Genomic DNA, 17,800 nt, shown 5'->3' on the forward strand with positions numbered 1-17,800 from the left:
CTTTTGAAATATTATGCACCGCAGCACCACATAAAAACTTCCAAGATACCATAACCAGTCTCCAGGCACTGAAGTCCTCAGACACCACCAGGGATCAGGCTCTCGGGATGTTGTCTAACTTGACCGTGTGGGGTTTTTTTTACATGCTGCAGGGCCATCCTGATGGACCAGGCAACTTTAAAAGTATGATCCAGTCGTCATTTGAATGTGAACTGGGGAGGGGAGTCTTGCCTCCTCCCAAGTCTCAGCCCATGAGGTGTAAGTTAAAGAACTGTGCAGCAGTGAAGAAAAGTAATCTGTGAGCTTTTTTGAATGATAAATGAACTATGCCAAATTCTTGGTATGGTGGAGGCTCAAAGTGGGAGTGTTTGACCCAACATACCTTTAAAAAGACTCACTTGCCTTCGTACTCCCACAGGCTGAGTCTGGTATCCACCCAGCTTTGCTATGAACAGGGCAGGGGTGAATCTGATACTGTCACTGTTGTAGCCTTGCCCCCCTTCCCTTCTTTGGCTGAACTGCTCATTCTTTTTAGATGTTTAGAGCACCTCATGTGCACGCACTCAATTAAATGTATATTTGTCTCCCATGTATTGTGTAACGAAAAACAGGCACCCCCACCCCTTTTGTACAAAAAACTTCTAAGCTGCCAAATGGAGGTGATGGAATCGGAGACGGTGATTTCATAACATCCGTGTGGCAAGCCAATCAGCACTGTTCAGCCAGCCTTGTCTACAAATTGGCAGAACATTTAAAAAAAACAACAACCAAGCAAAGCTGAACTCAGCTCTAGAGAGAAGATTGTTCATCCAGCAGCTTTGCGGGGAGTGTACTTCCATAGTGCCTGCAGCGATATACGTGATCATTTGTCTATAGAGATAGTGCGGGAAATTTTGGAGTACTTGAGTCCTCCAAGGCAGAAATGAGTTGCCTAGAGTGCCCTTTTTCAAGGCACCCCTTGCTTGATTCCCAAGGAATATGGAGTCCCTGGTATTTTTCTTCTTAGCCAAGAGAACAGCAAGAGTCTAATCTGAGCTGAGATATGTAGGGCCTTGGAGCAGGGAAGGTACCCATTTCAGGTCCTGCCTCCAGTAGGAATTTAGCAGATGGCTTTTGGCAAGCCGCTGTGTGCCCCAGCTTCTCACCTGCAATATGGGGCCATTTGATACCAGCCTGGTAAGGATCACCGAGACGGCACGTGGAAACTGTTTTGAATACTCTCAAGGACTGTATGCCTACTTCACATTATTGCCGAGGAAACCAGTGCAAAATTTCTGATAGTGTTTTAGAGTTTAAACTGCTTATAAAGGGCCAATGCAGATGTGTCCCTTGGAAACAGAGAGAGAAACAATTTTGACTTCATGGTAGGAAAGCAGTGCACAAGCTCTGACAAGAATTGGTGTTTGTTGATGGGCTGCAGAACTCAAAGGAATGAAATCACGTCCGGCACCCTGGCGCTGAAGGCTGGTTGGCAGCTGTCCATCTTTGTAGGACAATCAATTTGCAGCCTTGAAGCTAAAGATGAACCTGCCTCTCTGCAGATAATTGCAAATGCCTGGAGTGACATGGAGCCTCAGCGTTTGCTAAGCGTTTGAACCCCCTCACCTGGAATTCCACAGGACAGCTGTGAATGCTGCTGGAGTCCCCTTGACTAGACTAGCACATGGTATACCTACCAGGGCATTTTTTGTAGAAAAAGCCCTGCAGGAACTCATTTGCATATTAGGCCACCCCCTGGCATCGCCATTGTTCCACACAGGCTTTTTTGTAGAAAAAGCCCAGCAGGAACTTATTTGCATATTAGGCCACACCCCCTGGTGGCAAGCCAACTGGAACTGCGTTCCAGTGCATACCTACTCAAAAAAAGCCCTGCATAGGACCAATCCAATGAGGATGGGCCCCCTTAAGCTTACTCCTCCCATTGGTTTGTGGGCTAATCTTTGGAGAAAGGCAACCATCTTTGTGGCAGCCTGTGCTTGCCAGGGTTATGTAGCTACTTGGTGAAGGTATGTGATGCCACTCAGTAGACCTCACACCTACTAGCATCTGCAGCTATCAGTCTGTGCTTGGTTATTTGTTTGGTCTCCCAACTTAGTTTACAACTAGCTGTTCCCATTGTCCATGGATTCACATACAGCTCTGTCAGAAGATCTAAGACAAAGCTAGAAAATAAGGTGGGTTTTTAAAATCTGTAAACTCCTTGGGGCAGGAGAAGTTCGTTTTATTTGCATTGTACATCGATGGCATTATATAAACAGTAGGAACAATTGGTCTGAGGGATGCCCTGGGTCTTAAGATCAGTGCTGGTTGGGGATGGTTCAGCATGTGCTCCTTCCAAGCTAGCTTGACTCCTGCCCATAGGAACTTGCTCCTGACTTGCATAGGTTCTGTTTTGGCAAAGTGTCCTAAAGGCAGCACTGGTGTTGTGTTGGATCAGCATCTGGGAGACCCATGTTCGAATCCATCCTCTAACATGGAAGCTTGCTGAGTGACCTTGGGGCCATCACTTTCTCTCAGCTTAGCCTACCTCAAAGGGTCGTTGTGAGGATAAAAGGGAGGAGAGGAAGACAATGCAAGCTTCTTCGGGTTCCAACTGGGGTGAAAAGCGAGGTATACATGAAATAAATACATTAAAAAAAAAAGGATTAATTCGTCTTCATTAAATGCACCAATAGGTCCCTTAATGTCTCTGTGGGTGATGGCCCACCCTGGCTCCTTTATTACCCCAGAGAGTGGGGATAGGGGACCCAGATTACTGTGCTCAGTTTTTGGGTGACTGGGGAAGCGGGGGAGGGGCGTGAACATGATGAGCTGTGAAGCATTATTGAAACAACAGTGGAGTTTGGGTTGCCAGGACCCCGCAGCCACTGGCGGGGTATGGGCGGGGGGGTGGTAGGGTCGCTATATCCAGACTGGGAAGTTCCTGGAGATTTGGGGGTGGAGTCTAGGGAGGGCAAGGACCTCTGAGGTGCAATGCCATAGAGTCCATCCTCTAAAGCTGCCATTTTCTCCAGGGAAACTGATCTCTGTAATCTGGCGATGAGCTGGGGGACTTCTGGCATCTCTGTGGGGTTGTGGCTGCTGATAATGCCTTGTGCCCTCTGCTTTACAGATCCAAGGCAAATGGCTGCACCAAGGAACATACAGTCTGTATTTCAGTAGACACTGTGCTGTGGGGGGAGGCAAAAAGGATATGAAAAAACTATGTCTAGATGATTCAGCTGGCTAAACTATTTGCCAATTTGGCAGAGATCACTTTTTATTTCTTTTCTTGTTTTTAAAGATCCTGTGTACTAGGATGATGCTATGCAAACAAACACATAATGATTTCCTTTCACACATTGTGTAAGCTGCCAATCATGCATTCAGAACAAAATCTTCAAGGACGTTCTTTGGGATGTTGCAAGCTTTTCTTGTTGCTCTGAGGAAGGGATACACCCTTCTGGGCTGCCACTGCTGCTGGCCAGGTGCAAGCCAAGTCTTTGTAGTAATGCTCAGGGTGCCAACTTCAGGCTGGGGAATTCAGGGAGATGTGGGGGTGATGCCTGGGGAGGAGGGTGGGAGCTCAGTAGGGATGTGATGCCATTGAGTCCACCTTCTGAAGCAGCCAGTTTATGCAAAGGGAGCTTCTGGAAATCAGTTGTAATACTGGGAGGGATGTGAGGGTGATCTGGCTGTGACATCTGTCACCCTCTGTCATGAAGATGGTGAGGGGTCTGGAGACCAAGTCCTAGGAAGAAAGGCTGAAGGAGCTGGGGATGTTTAGCCTGGAGAGAAGGCGGCTGAGAGGTGATATGATCACCATCTTCAAGTACTTGAAGGGCTGTCATATAGAGGATGGTGTGGAGGGAGGACCAGAACGAATGGGTTGAAATTAAATCAAAAGAGTTTCCAGCTCAACATTAGGAAGAACTTCCTGACCGTTAGAGCGGTTCCTCAGTGGAACAGGCTTCCCCAGGAGGTGGTGGGCTCTTCTTCCCTGGAGATTTTTAAACAGAGGCTAGATGGCCATCTGACAGCAATGAAGATCCTGTGAATTTAGGGGGAGGTATTTGTGCGTTTCCTGCATTGTGCAGATGGTTGGACTAGATGACCCTGGAGGTTTCTTCCAATTCTATGATTCTACCCCATTGATCACCAGGGTTGATTTGGCTGATCTGACTGGCCAGGCGGGTGTCCCCTACCTCCCTCACTGCTCCATGTGTGCACCTGGTGGTAGAGGATGATCATCCCAGATAGAAGGAATGTACTGTTCTCCTGCTGGTAGTTCTGGGAGATCTTCAGGCTTAGGGCTGTCAAACTCTCCCCTGCCCCGAGACCCTGAAAACATTCTATCTCAAGGCTCTAAACTTAAATCTCCAGGAGTTTACTCAGAGTTGGCAGCCCTATCCAGGCCCCATCTGGGGGCTGGCAATCTTGAGGGATGCCACTGGCCTGTGGGGGATGCCAATGACCTCCCAGGCTGCTGATGACTGAGATTGGGCCACTGGGACCCTCCTTGGTATGGTTTGATTTGCATGTAGTCTATGCTATCTATGATTGTTCCTGTAATCACAAAGATTATTATTGTTTATATTCTGCCCGTTCCCCCATTGGGAGATGATTATAAGAGTGTGGCACCCCCATGCATATAAATGCAGTTTTACTATCAGGGTTTTTTTACACTAGTGGAAGAGTGTGTGTGTGTGTGTGTATACAGACACATACATATGTACATGACGAAGCTGTATAACATTACTTTTTTTTTGTAATTGACATTTATATTCCCAAATATAATTTTCCTCTCTTTTCCCCCCAACCCTTTTGGTTACCAAGTCTGTTCTGGGCTGAATTCTCCCTCTCTCCCCCCCCCCCTCCTTTTTTTGTTTGTTTATTCTCCTTGTACTGCTATAAACAGTTGCTTAGAAGGAGAGCTGACCTTGAGAAGGGGAGGAAGCAAATGTACTTCATTATGCCCACCTGCTCTCTTCTGTGTTCTGAAGATAACACGAGAAAAAGAAAGGAAGGGAGGATTAAGAAGGGAATACACCAGGGGTGTCAAATGTATGGTCCGTGGAATGGAACTGGCCTGCCATGGGTTTTAATTTGATCTGCAGCTCTTTTCTCACCACCACCATCCCCCGCCTGTCCTTAACCTTTGAAGCTCCAGGCTGCCAAAGTTCCCAGCTTCTTCTGCCAGGAAGCTCTTCTGAGCTTGCAAAGTTAATGCAGAATAGATTTTTCATTGAGGTCTCTGGGGCCAGACAGACTACTCTGGGACCATTTCTAGCAATAGAAACAGTGCTCTGGGTCTGGAATGACAGCCCCCAAGTTGGAATAACAGTACCTAGCAATAGAATCTGTTCTGGGGTTGAAATGACAGGGTGCAGAGTGGAATGACAGCCCCTGGGAGTAGCAGCAGTATTCTGGGAACGGAATTTCACTCTGGGGGCCCTCGTTCAATTCCCAAAATGCTTCTGCTACTCCCAGGGACTGTCATTCTGCTCTGGGGGCTGTCATTCCAGTCCCAGAATAGTCTACCTTGGCCCAGAGACCTTAATGGAAAAGCCATTTTGTATTTTTCTTTGCAATATATTTCAATGTAGTGGAGCTCAAGTACTTTCACTTTCAAGTGTTTATATGTTAGCTGAAGCTGTTGCTTCCTGGAGTTGTCTCCTTGCAAATAAATGGTTGATGTTTTGAACCATCTTGTCTCTGCTGAATGGATCTGAGAATGGGTGCCTAAGTGAGTACTCTAACCTGGAAACCTGCAGCCAAAGATGGACGTTACGCTGGAGAGCTGCTGCCACTCTGAGTAGATCTGGGGTGGAGGGAGAAGCTTACAATGCCCAGCCACTTCATGTTTTCTTAGGTGCAGAGCATTTTATGCTGGATTGAGTCAGGGGTATTTGCTCCACAGGAGCAAAGTCTGTCGGCTAAAGGGACTCGCTGATATCTCCCTTGTAAAACTTTGGAGGGAAACGCGTTTAGTCTAGCCAACATAAATGCCCTGCGATGACTTGGAGTGGTTAGGTCTGATAGATAATTGGGCATTTTGCCACAAAAAGCATAAAGACCTAAGGAAGCTGGAGAGCAAATATAAGGGTTAGTTGGCCGTAATTTCGTTTCCTCCGATTCCCATAGTCTCAGTTTAATACATCTGAAGATATATGACTCATCAGCGGTAGAAAAATCATCTACCTCTAACCCCAATTGATTGAGTTTAGACAGAAGCACTGCTGTCCAGGACTAAATATCACAAGAGTTTTAAGCATGTTTGTGTTTTAATTTTTTAAAAAATATCTTTAATTGTATTTGTCTGTATCCTTTATAAAGTTTATATCTCTGCCACCTGGCATTACATTTTACTGCATGCTTGGCCTGGCCCAACAGAGTCCCATTTATATCAGATCCAGCCCTCATAACAAATGAGTTAGACACCCCTGGAATACACCTTGCCCTTTGTTTCCCACTGGTGTATACCAAGTGGTAGTCTGGGAAATAAAGTCTAGCCCCCATCCCATTCAAACCTGAAGTGATGAAAGGTACCATGTGGTCCTCTGTCAATGGCCAGATGTGGCATTGGAAGTTCTCTGCTCTGGTTACCTTGACAGTGGGGTTTTGGTAATCCTTGGTTCTGTCTGTACTCCTTAAAATAAGAATATGAGTGAATACGAGGACCGAGCAGAGTCCACTTTGGAGGCTTGATTTGGCTGGTGGATAAGGAAGCGGGCCTTGGCCCAGGGACTCTGGGGCTCATGATTCCTTCCATCTACTGTGAGCTGAGGATGATGGAGTTTGACCATATTGCTTTCAAAACAGTCTGTCATCTGCAAAATAGGAAGGATGGTACAAGAGCCAGCCAAAACTTAGATGGGGTTTGCTTTAAGGGAGAGGAGGGATCGTGTGCTCCCAGTGCTGGGAAAGGCCAGAAGAATCAGATTTCATATATTGTGTCCAAATCACCAGCTTGATCTTTGGCTGCTGGCCTCTCCTGGCAGTTGTCTAGTGCTTTTAAAAATTTTAAGAGTTTAATGTAATTGACGGATGATTTTAAAAGTACACAGTGCTGGGATTTAAGATGTTGGGACTCTTTGTGAGCAAAAAAAGAGCACCATTAAGAATTGTAATGTGCTCCCTCCACCTCCATGAGGTGTTCCCTTTTTTTGTTTTGGCAGGCAGTTGCATGAGTAAAAGTGAAATTTACTCCTGTGCCCTGATATTTGCAGACTTACGGTGGTGGGACTCTTAGTAAATAAAAGTTCTATTTATAGAATATGGCTGGCAAATCCTTAGATGGTCAAAAGCACAGGCAAGTTTGGGAGTCATGCCCTTCTTTGGTGCTCTCTGTTTTCATAAGAAATGTGTGTCTCCTCCCAGGTGATCTTTCCCTATCAGGCAGCCCTTTGCAGTTGGGCCAAAGAGCTGGGCAAATTCTTTTTTGCTTTCCTCCAAAGGGCAGAGGCTGGTAAATTAGCTTGGGCAATCCCACTTCACTTTGGAGTGACCCTTGCATCCTGTATTTCAAAGTGCAACTTGCATAATACATTAAAAAGTCCTCTGCACATGCTCTGATGCACTGTCCTTGCTCCAAGATACTGCTGGTCGTAATACTGCTGGTCGTAATCTAGTCCCTCTTCCTAGAATGTAGAAAGCAGAACTTGATGTTAGTTACTGGATCTTAGCAACCCCTTATTCCCTTTGTAATGCTAATGGGAGGGGGCACTTGTGAGTAAGTATCAAAGGGGGCTAAACCTTTCTTTGCATGCCAATTTCACTTCTGATTGCCAAATGTTTTCTTTCTGGAGGAAAAAGAGAACCATGTTTTTGTGACAAGCTATCCAGAAGGCATTTTGCTGGCAAGAGGTGATGGATATGCAAGGGGCTAATTCCCTCCTCACGGCACTCCTCATTCCTCCTTTGCAAATGCTCTTCCCACTGTCCATGCATTCCTGTTTTCTCAAACCCAGGGGATGGTTGGTGGCTTTGATGGAAGGCAAACTGTGTCCTTCAGTGCCCATCAGTTCATATCTACAAATACCTCTCCCCAACCCCACCCTTCAGCAGAACTCTCGTCTGAGTTCCAAGATTTTTCCATCCAGAGGAAAAACATGGAAAAAGAGGACCATGGTTTTGTGAGATGCTGCCCAGTTCCTCTATGATGCATGGAGCTGACTATACATGTTGTGGTTTTGAAGTTTGTGTCAATGGATTATAAATCCTTGACAAATGGGCACATGGCAGGTAATCCTTTTAAAAGCTGCATCTGGAGTGGTACTCATTTTTCATTCTGGAGCTTCAATAACTTTAACATCACACCTGGATTTCATCCTTCCAACAAGGTGCTTGCAGTAGTGAAAATATGTTATTACTACTTCAATCCTGGGGGTGGGCTAAACATGCAGCCTCAGTCTGACTCATGCTTCCCTGCACTGCTTTTTAAAAAACATGGGAGATTTTAATCTTGGAGCTTCTCTGATCTCATTTGTCCTTCAGGTTTATCTAATCTGACAGTGATTTCCATTGCCTTGGGATAGGGTGTCTTCCTCAATTCCTGCTCCCCAAGGTGTGGGACCTTCTGCATGCAAAGCAAGAGTTTTGTCATTGGACTGTGAGCCAATCTTGTGAAGTGATTCAGTCAAGAAGTGAAGGTCACTTCTTGTGTTTCATGTTTTGATCTGTAACCCAGGTGTCTGCTGTGGAGACTAGCAGATCAAGCCAACTAATGCCTCTCTTCTTTTTCTCTCTGCATGAACATAGTATGGAATCGTTATGGATGCTGGATCCTCTCACACTGCCATGTTTGTGTATAAATGGCCGGCAGACAAGGAGAATGATACGGGGATTGTCAGTCAGCACAGCATGTGTGATGTGAAAGGTAAACTGGATTTATGGGCTACTTGGCATTCATTTCATCAAAGGGAGCTGGGTTAGAAAGCCAACTGGGACTAAATGCTAACAATCCTTTTCCATTTTGCTGTAGCTCTGATAAACTGGAGGACTGGAACTGCAGGCCATAGTTCAGTCTTAAAAACATGTTTGGTGGCAAATAGATTCCTTGTAAGCAGAGGCAACAGCCCTGGATCTCAGCTCTCTAACAAGCTGTGGTGGTTTGTGGGCCAGTAACAGTTGTTAAGATCTGCCAAACGGTCTTGGACCTCTGAGGTGAAGAGTTGCTCCAGTTTAGCAAAGAGCCACATGTCACCTTGGGCCTGGCAGAAGGCCCTCCTGTTTCTGCTTCAGAACTAAGCTCTTCAGCAGAGAGCCCCACTGGCAGAAGTGAGGAGGGCCTTTCTTGTGGTGGGTACCTGTCTTTGAAATGCCTCCCCACAACTGTGGCATGCTCCTGGCACCTACTGTGTTTTTTGTTTCCAGGTACTAGTTGAAGACCTTTCTGTTTCTTCAGGCCTTTGGGTAAATTACATGCATATGGAATTTGGATGGATTTTTTTTGAGGGGTGATGTTTTTGTGCCCATTTTGCAGCTCTTGCTGGCTCTTGTTTTAGTACTAAGATTGTGGATTCCTGTTTCTAAGCATTAATTAAGTATCTACATTCCATATGGCATCTCTGTAGGTGGGCATTTTGGGTTCCGAAGCCTGATAGCTTCCTTTTTTGATCTGTTTCTCATGGTACACAAAGGAACACTAACAAAGCATAACTGAATTATGGGGCTGGTTGGTTTAGTCACATGCTCTAGAAGGGGCAAACTGGCGGCACCTTTGGTGGCAGCATGAGGGTACCTGGCTCAGGGATGTGCCCTGCCACACCTCCCACAAAACAAAGGGGTTTATCAATCCCCACCCCATCTTCCTTTGTTCCTTTTCCTTTTCCCATGGAGTCTTAGACAAAGAAGTCATCTGGATTGTGCCAACTTAAAAGAGAATTCTCTGTAGCCTGGAGCTGGCGTAGGCTGGGCAGCAGGGCACAAAAGGCCCAGATAATGATTTGAAAAACATAATAGAATTGAAAAGGGGAGGGATAAGGAAGTACCAGCCATGTGCCCTGAGTTGGGCACACTGCCCTTCCTAAGCCAAAGGCTGGCACTGAGATCTGAAAAATGCTTCCATGGGGCCTGTCTTGGTAGTGCCTGGGGTGCAGTTTAATCCTGACTTTGTGAAGCTGGGGCTTTATCAACAGCAGCTCCGGTCTCCTACTTCCTGGGAAGGCCTGGGGCAGGCTAGAGGTAGGAGAAAACCACCCAGCAAGAAAGAATACACCAATGGGTGGGGAACAGAGCTGGCAGTGGGGCTATGGCTTGGTCCTGGCATGCCAGCAATACTTCATAGGCAGCCAGATGTTTGAGTGCTCTCAGCTGGAGGAGGCTTGTGAAGGCTTATTGGCTCATTCAGTTGGCATACCACCTTCCTGCAGAGAATGCGTTTGGTTCTCTCCACTATTTTGTTCTTGCTACAGCCCTGCCAGCTAGGTTAGGTTGTGAGAGAACGATTCCCAGCCCTCCTGTCTGCTTGTTGGCTGAGTGGGCATTTGAGCCCATGTCTGACAGTCTAACCACTAAGCCAGGTTGGTTCTATTGTGTGTCATGTTGTATCTGATTGTGGCCCCTTTTCACATGCAAAACGGCGCTTAAGATTTTTGCAATCCTCAAGTGATGAATAAACATATCTGAACATATCTGTGTTTTGAAACTTCCCAGGATTGGCCAGTCTGACTAGAAGGCAATGCCCTTGCATGAGCTCTGTTTCCATGGCCGCTGGCTACTGCGGCAGAACCAGTTTGTAGCTTGGGTCCGCTACTGCATTCACCTTCCTTTTCCCCATTCACCTTCCTTTTCCCCATTCACCTTCCTTTTCCCCATTCACGAATAAACCTCCCCTTGTCGCCTTGAATCTACAGGAGGCGGAATCTCCAGCTATGCTGCAGACCCTCCGGCTGCTGGGAGGAGCTTGGTAGCCTGTCTTGATCAGGCGATGAAGGACGTCCCAAAGGAGAAGCACGCAATCACCCCACTCTATCTCGGGGCCACGGCTGGCATGCGGCTGCTGAAGTGAGAATGCACAGACTGACTTGGTACCTTTTGGACAGGTGCAAAAGATCCCCTTGGTTAAACATGGCCCCTTTTTTCACATTGAGACCTTGTTCTTGTGAGCTAAGAAATCCTTGGTCTGTCTGTCCTGCCCCTCTTCAAGAGGTCCAAAACTGCTCAACTGCTTTAAGAGTACAAGAAGCTCCACCACAGGATCAGTCGTAAGATCCATCTAGTCCAGTGTCGTGCTCCCCATAGTGGGTAACCAAATGCTTTCACTAAGCTTAAAGGCAGGATGGCCCGTCCCCTTTTGTTCATTCCAGCACCTGCTATTCAAGGGAATACTACCTCTGGTTCCATTAACCAGTATAGGTATCTAAGAATGTAACAAGGTCCACCTAATCTAGCATTCTGGTTCCCACAGTGGACAAGCCAGTACTCCTGGAAAGCCCAAAAGCAAGGCAAAAGGGCAACCATCCCCCCTTGCTGTTGACCCCTGGCTACTGTCATACAGAGGGAGAGCCAATATCTGAATTCAGAGGCTGCATTTAGCCTTCTTGGCTACTAGTCACTGATGGACTTCTCCTCCATGGATTCACCTTTTAATGACATCTGACCTATTGGCCATCATCGCATCTTGTGGCAGCACGTTCTACAAGTTAATCCTCTGTTCCATCAAGCAGTTCTTCCTTTCCTCTGCCTTAATATCAGGCAGATATCAACTGCACTGGGTCTCCTAGTATTATGAGAGAGGGAGGAAAAAGTTCTTTCTGCCCACACCTTTTGCAATTTTATAAGGCTGCATCATTTCTCCCGTCCCTGCCCTTTCACAGGGATAGGGAGGTCATCATACTTGTGTATGTATTCATGTTAACACATTTCTTAGGGTGCATTATGTAACCTTCTTTAAGGTTATGTAACAGACATCAGTAACCTCTAATCATCTGGCTAATCAGATGCTAGTTTGACATCCGGTTCTGTTCCACTGTAGGGTGTGAAGCCCCCTTCCTGACTGTGGTCCAGATTGATAGGGGTGCTCTGCTGCTAGTTGCTGCAGTCTTCCTAACAGTTGTGTTTGCACATTTCTGTTTGCTTCAATCCTTTCATCAGCAAGAGATGACTTTGCATGTGCAAAATGCCCACTGCAGATCACACACCGCAAGTGGGACTGTTCTGGTGCAGCTCCTGTTCTTTATGAAAGGGCTTGCACCAGATAATTTTCTGATGAATTTTGCCCACACCAAGTCAGGTCTATCTGTCTGCCTCTTTATCATTCTTCCTAGCTCTAGAAACTGGACGTCTGATGCTTCTGGACTTTCCAACAGAGTTCAGTCTCTACTATTCTAGTACTGAGATATATGGGCAATGTAGGTGAACCTGAAAAGGCCCCAATCTAGATTCTCTGTCTGTGAAGCTGTCACATCACAGTCAAGGCAAGTGAGAAGCAGAGGTAGTTTGCTATTCCCTTCCTCTGCAGAGCCTTCCTTGGTGGTCTCCCTTCCAAGTACCAGCCCTGCTTAGCTTCCGAGATATGATGAGATCAATACCATACTCACTTCCCTCCTTTGAGCTAGATTGCTGTATTTACTTTCCTACAGCCTCACTGACTCCCAGGCTTCAGACAACATATTGGCAGCTGTGGCTTCTACCCTTAAGGATTACCCCTTCGACTTCCGAGGAGCAAAAATACTATCTGGAGAGGACGAGGGTGTGTTTGGATGGGTCACAACCAACTATCTTTTGGAGAACTTCATTAAGGTAAAGTGCAGTTTATGTCTGCTCCTTCTGAGGATGCAGAAAAGTTGAGAGGCTAACTAATATGAGCTCTTTGGGTCACACTTGCTATTTATAGTGTGTGGTTAGGGGTGATAACAACACCATGAGCCTAAGATACGTTTTAGTAAATGTGTTTATGCAAAAGAGCTTGAAAAAGAAATTTAAAGGTCTGTTTTGCATGAATTTAGCCTTGTTGCTCTTTCAGACTGATCAGCCTTGATCAGTAGGTTCATCCATCTGTCTGTGGAAGTTTCCCCTGCACAAGTTGTGTTTGCATCAGGCACTGCAGGGGTGTCAAATCTAGTGACACATGCCTGTATATCTGTGTGGATAATATGTAGGGTGGGCAGGACTGTCTGTGACCCTCTGAGCCACTCTGTCCACAGTTCCCAAAGACATTTCACACCCCCATTTCAATAGGACGTGGAGTTGCAATGATTTTATCTACCTGCGTTCCTGCCCCCTACTATCATGTGCTTCTGTAAATTCAGTCTGGGTGAGGCATAACCTGTTCCCAAATCAGCCAGTCCTCATGTTCTGCTGTAGCCTAGTGCCAAACTTTCCAAGCATCCAGTGAAGATTTCAGAGGGTGTTAGAGAGGGCAAAGGGTAAGCTGAATGCCAAAGTTCTGACTTGTTTCTGATGAAGCCCCCGGCTTGCAGTGGCCATTCCAGAATCTCTCAGACACAGATGCATTAGCCTTGTGCTTTGGGATAGCTCTCTGCCTGAGGTGGGAAGGGTGGATGCAAACTGAAGATTAGGAATAGGCATGAACTGGCTCACAAATGAAAGTTTTGACCAGTTTGTGGTTCACAAAGCAATGTTCATGAACTGAAGAACAGCCACAAATTCCCATGAATTTTGAAGCAGTTTGTGGTGGTTCAGGAAGAGCAAAAACAGGTTTAAATGCCCTCAAGCCATTTAACCCCCTGCTTTCTGCTGTTCATGAAAGACAGCTGTTTGATTTAGATGACTCCAGCCAAAAGCATCAGTGAGAAGAAAGTAGGGGGTTAAATGGCTCTGAGCCATTTAAACTTCTGCTTTCTAGTCCCTGCCACAAATGGCAGGGAGCAGAAAGCACAGATTTAAGCTGTAAATGGCTCATGAGCTGATTTGAACCAGTTTGGTACACAAACCAGCATTATCGATTTGTGGTTCAGTTCATGGTTCAACCATGAACCAAACCAAACTGTAGAAATGCAGTTGTGTCCATCCATACTGAAGATGTTAAAAAAAAAGCAAGCAAGAAATTTGGCAAAAAATTAATAGCAGGGATATTTTCCTCCCTGGTTTCAGTAGCCAGAAGTGGAATGATGCAGCAAGTCTGGAGAGATCTGGGTTCTAATTCTTATCCAGGGCTATTCTATAGTATTTAAAACTATTACAAAAGTGAAACAATTAAGATAAAACTTGGAACATTTATGGAATGCCTTTATTTATACTGAGTATGATTATTCAGATTTTGCAAACAGCAGTGAGCATTTGAGATGGTGGGGTTTGAACTGGGATTTTGCAGGTGCATGTTACATGCTATCCGTTTGGCCATATTGGCTACCTTAAATTACACATTGTGGACAATGCCCATGGACATGCTGAATAAGGTATAGGGCACATGGCTGTAGCTTTTTTTGAAGGCAGCACTTAGTAAGGCTTGAGGGAAACACTGTAATGAATACCTTCCTAAGAAACTTTTTCTGTAAGAGAAACTCTTACCACAGCTGCCAATATAACATAGGAACTTAAGAAAAGCCCTGCTGGATCAGGCCAGGGGTCCATATAGTCCAGCATCCTATTTCACACAGCGGACAATGGGTTGTCCCAGAGAGAAATAATCAGAGCATAGAGGCTGAGGCCTTCCCTGATGTTACTTTCTAGCACTGAGTTAAAGAAGCTCGTTGCATCCAATAATAGGGATTATATTTAGTCGTCATGGCTAGTAGTCGTTGATGGACACACACTGCAGTGAATCTGTCCGATCCACCTTTAAAGCCACCTGTGATTACAGCTATTTAATTACTTGTTGAGAACATGAGTACTTCCTTTGACAATAGACTGAGTCTGTAGCTGCAATCTCAACAAATGTGAAACAGGAGCTCTGGATTGGGTCTCCTGAATCTTAAAATGGTTTTAAAATAGCGCCAAAGAGCTTTCATTCCCATTGAAGTAGCTTATAAGAGAGGCAGGAATATTTTGACCATTTCCCCCTGTAGTTAGGCCTACACAGGCAAAAACCCCCAACAACCCTTCATAATATTGCTTCTTTGAGCAGATGAACTGCCCCCCTCTGGTGGTTTTAATTTTTTCAAAAAAATTCAGAAGCCCCAATCACAGATAAGCCACTTCTGGTTTTGCCATAATAAGGTGCATTTCTTACTGACTGTTACTGACCTGTTCATCTCTACCCCTTTTCCTGCCTTCCTGCAGTATGGCTGGATTGGGCAGTGGGTCCGTCCAAAGAAAAAAACGTTGGGAGCCATGGACCTGGGGGGAGCTTCCACCCAGATCACCTTTGAAACGCAAGAGGAGATTGAGACTCCCATCAATGCAATGACCCTGAAGCTGTATGGGCAGACGTACAAAGTCTACACGCACAGTTTTCTCTGCTATGGCAGGGATCAGGTCCTCAAGAGGCTTCTGTCCAAGGTGCTGAAGGTAAGGAGAGAGGGCTACCAGACAGAAATAAAATTGGCATTCATTGGGGAAGTTATGAAATTTAATGGTCAGCCCATTTGTCTGTCTACCCCAGTACTTCTCCTTTGACTGACAGTGGCTGTGCAGTATCTCAGGCAATGAAAGGTCTTTCCCAACATCCCTGATCTTTTTAACCAGGGATGCCAGCAATTGACTCGATGTGCCAAGAATGTGCTCTGTGGTTCTTCTCCCACTACATATTTATGTATTTTGTGTTTATGAATTGTATATATGAATCTGCCTTAAGTCAGATCATTAGTGCGTCTCTAGGGCAATATGGTCTACTCCAGAGGTGTTGAACTCATTTATTATGAGGGCCTGATCTGACAAAAATGTTACTTTGTTGGTCATATAATGCCAGGTAGTGGAGATATAAATTTTATAAAGGACACAGGCAGCCCCAATTAATGATATTATTTTCTACTCAAAATACAAAGAAAAGCAATTGATTCCTAGCAGTGAAAGCAATTGGTTTACTGGGGAACCCACAAAAGCCCCAATAAGCATATTTAGTAATAGGCAAAACTAGTTTTTTCCCCAAGGGATACCCTAGCTCAGGAGTGTCAAACTCATGCCATAAGAGCCCTGTGGGATCTTTCTACTTTCCGCAGGGCCTGTAAGACCGAATTGTTCCAAGAAGCCTTTGATATCTAACCAGGAGAGAACTGCCACCCACATCACTATAGAGTTACTATGTCATCACCATCAGAAAAAAAAAAAAGAACTCGCTTATATTGTAGTGGTACAGCACCACAAAATGGGTTTAAATAGTAATTATGTTTTATTAGTTTTAACTTGTAAATATGAATGTTGTTAGCCGCCCTGAGTCCGCTTGCGGAGAGGGCGGGATAGAAATTTAAAGTAATAAATAATAAATGAGGGCTGGATCTGACATAAATGAGGCCTTGAGGAGCCGGACCATGTCAGGTTGGGCCGAGCCATGTTGGGCCAGGCCTTGTGTGTACCTATTTAAGATTAGGTTGCAGAGATATAAATCTTATAAAGAACACAAACACATTTTTTAAAAAAATTAAATCATGCTTAAAACATCAGCACTCATTGGTCTTAAAGGTGCTTTCTTTGTATTTCTCCCACGGGATCCAGGGAACTGGGTCAAGGAAAGTCTGTCACTTTACTTCCTTTCCCAGGGACTGGATGGGGGCGGGGGAGCCTCAGTCAATAGAAGGAAGAGAAGCTTGGCTCAGTAGCTCTGCAATGTGATTGAGAGCCTGGCAAGGCATGCTGTTCCTCCCCCCTTCTTCCCCAAGGGAGGAGCCTCAGCCAATGGAAAAAATAGAGGTTTTGCTCTGTAACTCCTGAGCAAGCCTGGCAAAGCAAGCTGTTATGCAGAAGGAAGCAAGAGAGAGGGAGAAAGAAGCAGATGACAGCCAGTTGCTCAAGAGCCTGATAGGAGCCCTCCGGGAGCCTGATTCGGCCCCCAAACTGCATGTTTGACACCCCTGCCCTAGCCATTTCCTTTCCATTTCTTGACAGCTTTGACCACACACACACCTAAACACATGTGCCCACTCGTCTGCTTGCCCCTCCCCCCAAGCAACCTCCTGCCTTCCCTCCCTTGCACCAGTCACTCACAGGCCTGGTAAGAGGCCTGGACTGGCTGGTTCTGGCCCTCAGGCCATCTGTTTGACACTCCTGGTCTATTTTGACTGGCAGCTGCAGTTCAAGTTCTCAAGTTAAAAAAAGAATTTTCCCAATACTTTTAGAAGGAGATGCTGGGGACTGAACCTGGGACCTTCTGTGTGCAAAGCAGCAGCTTTGTCTCTAAGCCATGACCTCCCTTTCAGTGAAGTGTATTGCAGTCATTGTTGTGGAAGATAGATTTCCCCTTCTCTCTCATATGTAGGAGGAAATGCCTCTCCTAAAGACGATGTTGGCCACTGTCATTTCAAAAATAATTGGTTGTTTTAAAAATAAAAGTTTTTTTTTAAAAAAAAGGCTTTTTCTTGATTGATCAGGTACATCTTTTAATCAATCAAAATGTTTATTGTTAACCAGTTACCTATTGCAGCCCTAATTCTTATTTCCACTTGCACCAGGCTGAAAGGTATGCACTAAAAGTAGAGAACCCTTGCTGGCCCAGGGATTACAAGAAGAATTTCACCATAGAGACTGCCTATGACTCCCCATGCACTTCTGCCGAAAGGCCCACCAACTACTTCCCCACGGCCAACGTGAACATGAGGGGCTCTGGGGACCCAGCCCTGTGCCGCCAGCGTGTGGAGAGTCTCTTCCAGTTCACAGGCTGCACCTACAAACGCTGCTCCTTTGACGGCATCTTCCAGCCCAGTGTCACGGGAAACTTCATTGTGAGTAGCTCAGAAGAGCCAGTTTGGTGTAGCGGTTAAGT

General features: G+C 45.7%; 1 protein-coding gene across 1 annotated transcript in view; it reads left to right on the forward strand.

Moving 5' to 3' along the window:
• The window catches only part of ENTPD2 (ectonucleoside triphosphate diphosphohydrolase 2), a 48,701-nt gene that overhangs the window by 22,788 nt on the left and 8,113 nt on the right, over positions 1 to 17,800 (forward strand). Inside the window, exons 2-6 of the mRNA XM_060251111.1 lie at positions 8,740 to 8,857; positions 10,836 to 10,986; positions 12,564 to 12,723; positions 15,166 to 15,393; positions 17,490 to 17,759. Coding sequence (XP_060107094.1) covers positions 8,740 to 8,857; positions 10,836 to 10,986; positions 12,564 to 12,723; positions 15,166 to 15,393; positions 17,490 to 17,759 — 927 coding nt within the window. The remainder of the gene's footprint in view (positions 1 to 8,739; positions 8,858 to 10,835; positions 10,987 to 12,563; positions 12,724 to 15,165; positions 15,394 to 17,489; positions 17,760 to 17,800) is intronic.

Source organism: Heteronotia binoei, chromosome 12 (genome assembly GCF_032191835.1).
Source record: "Heteronotia binoei isolate CCM8104 ecotype False Entrance Well chromosome 12, APGP_CSIRO_Hbin_v1, whole genome shotgun sequence".
Classification (NCBI taxonomy): Eukaryota; Metazoa; Chordata; class Lepidosauria; order Squamata; family Gekkonidae; genus Heteronotia; species Heteronotia binoei.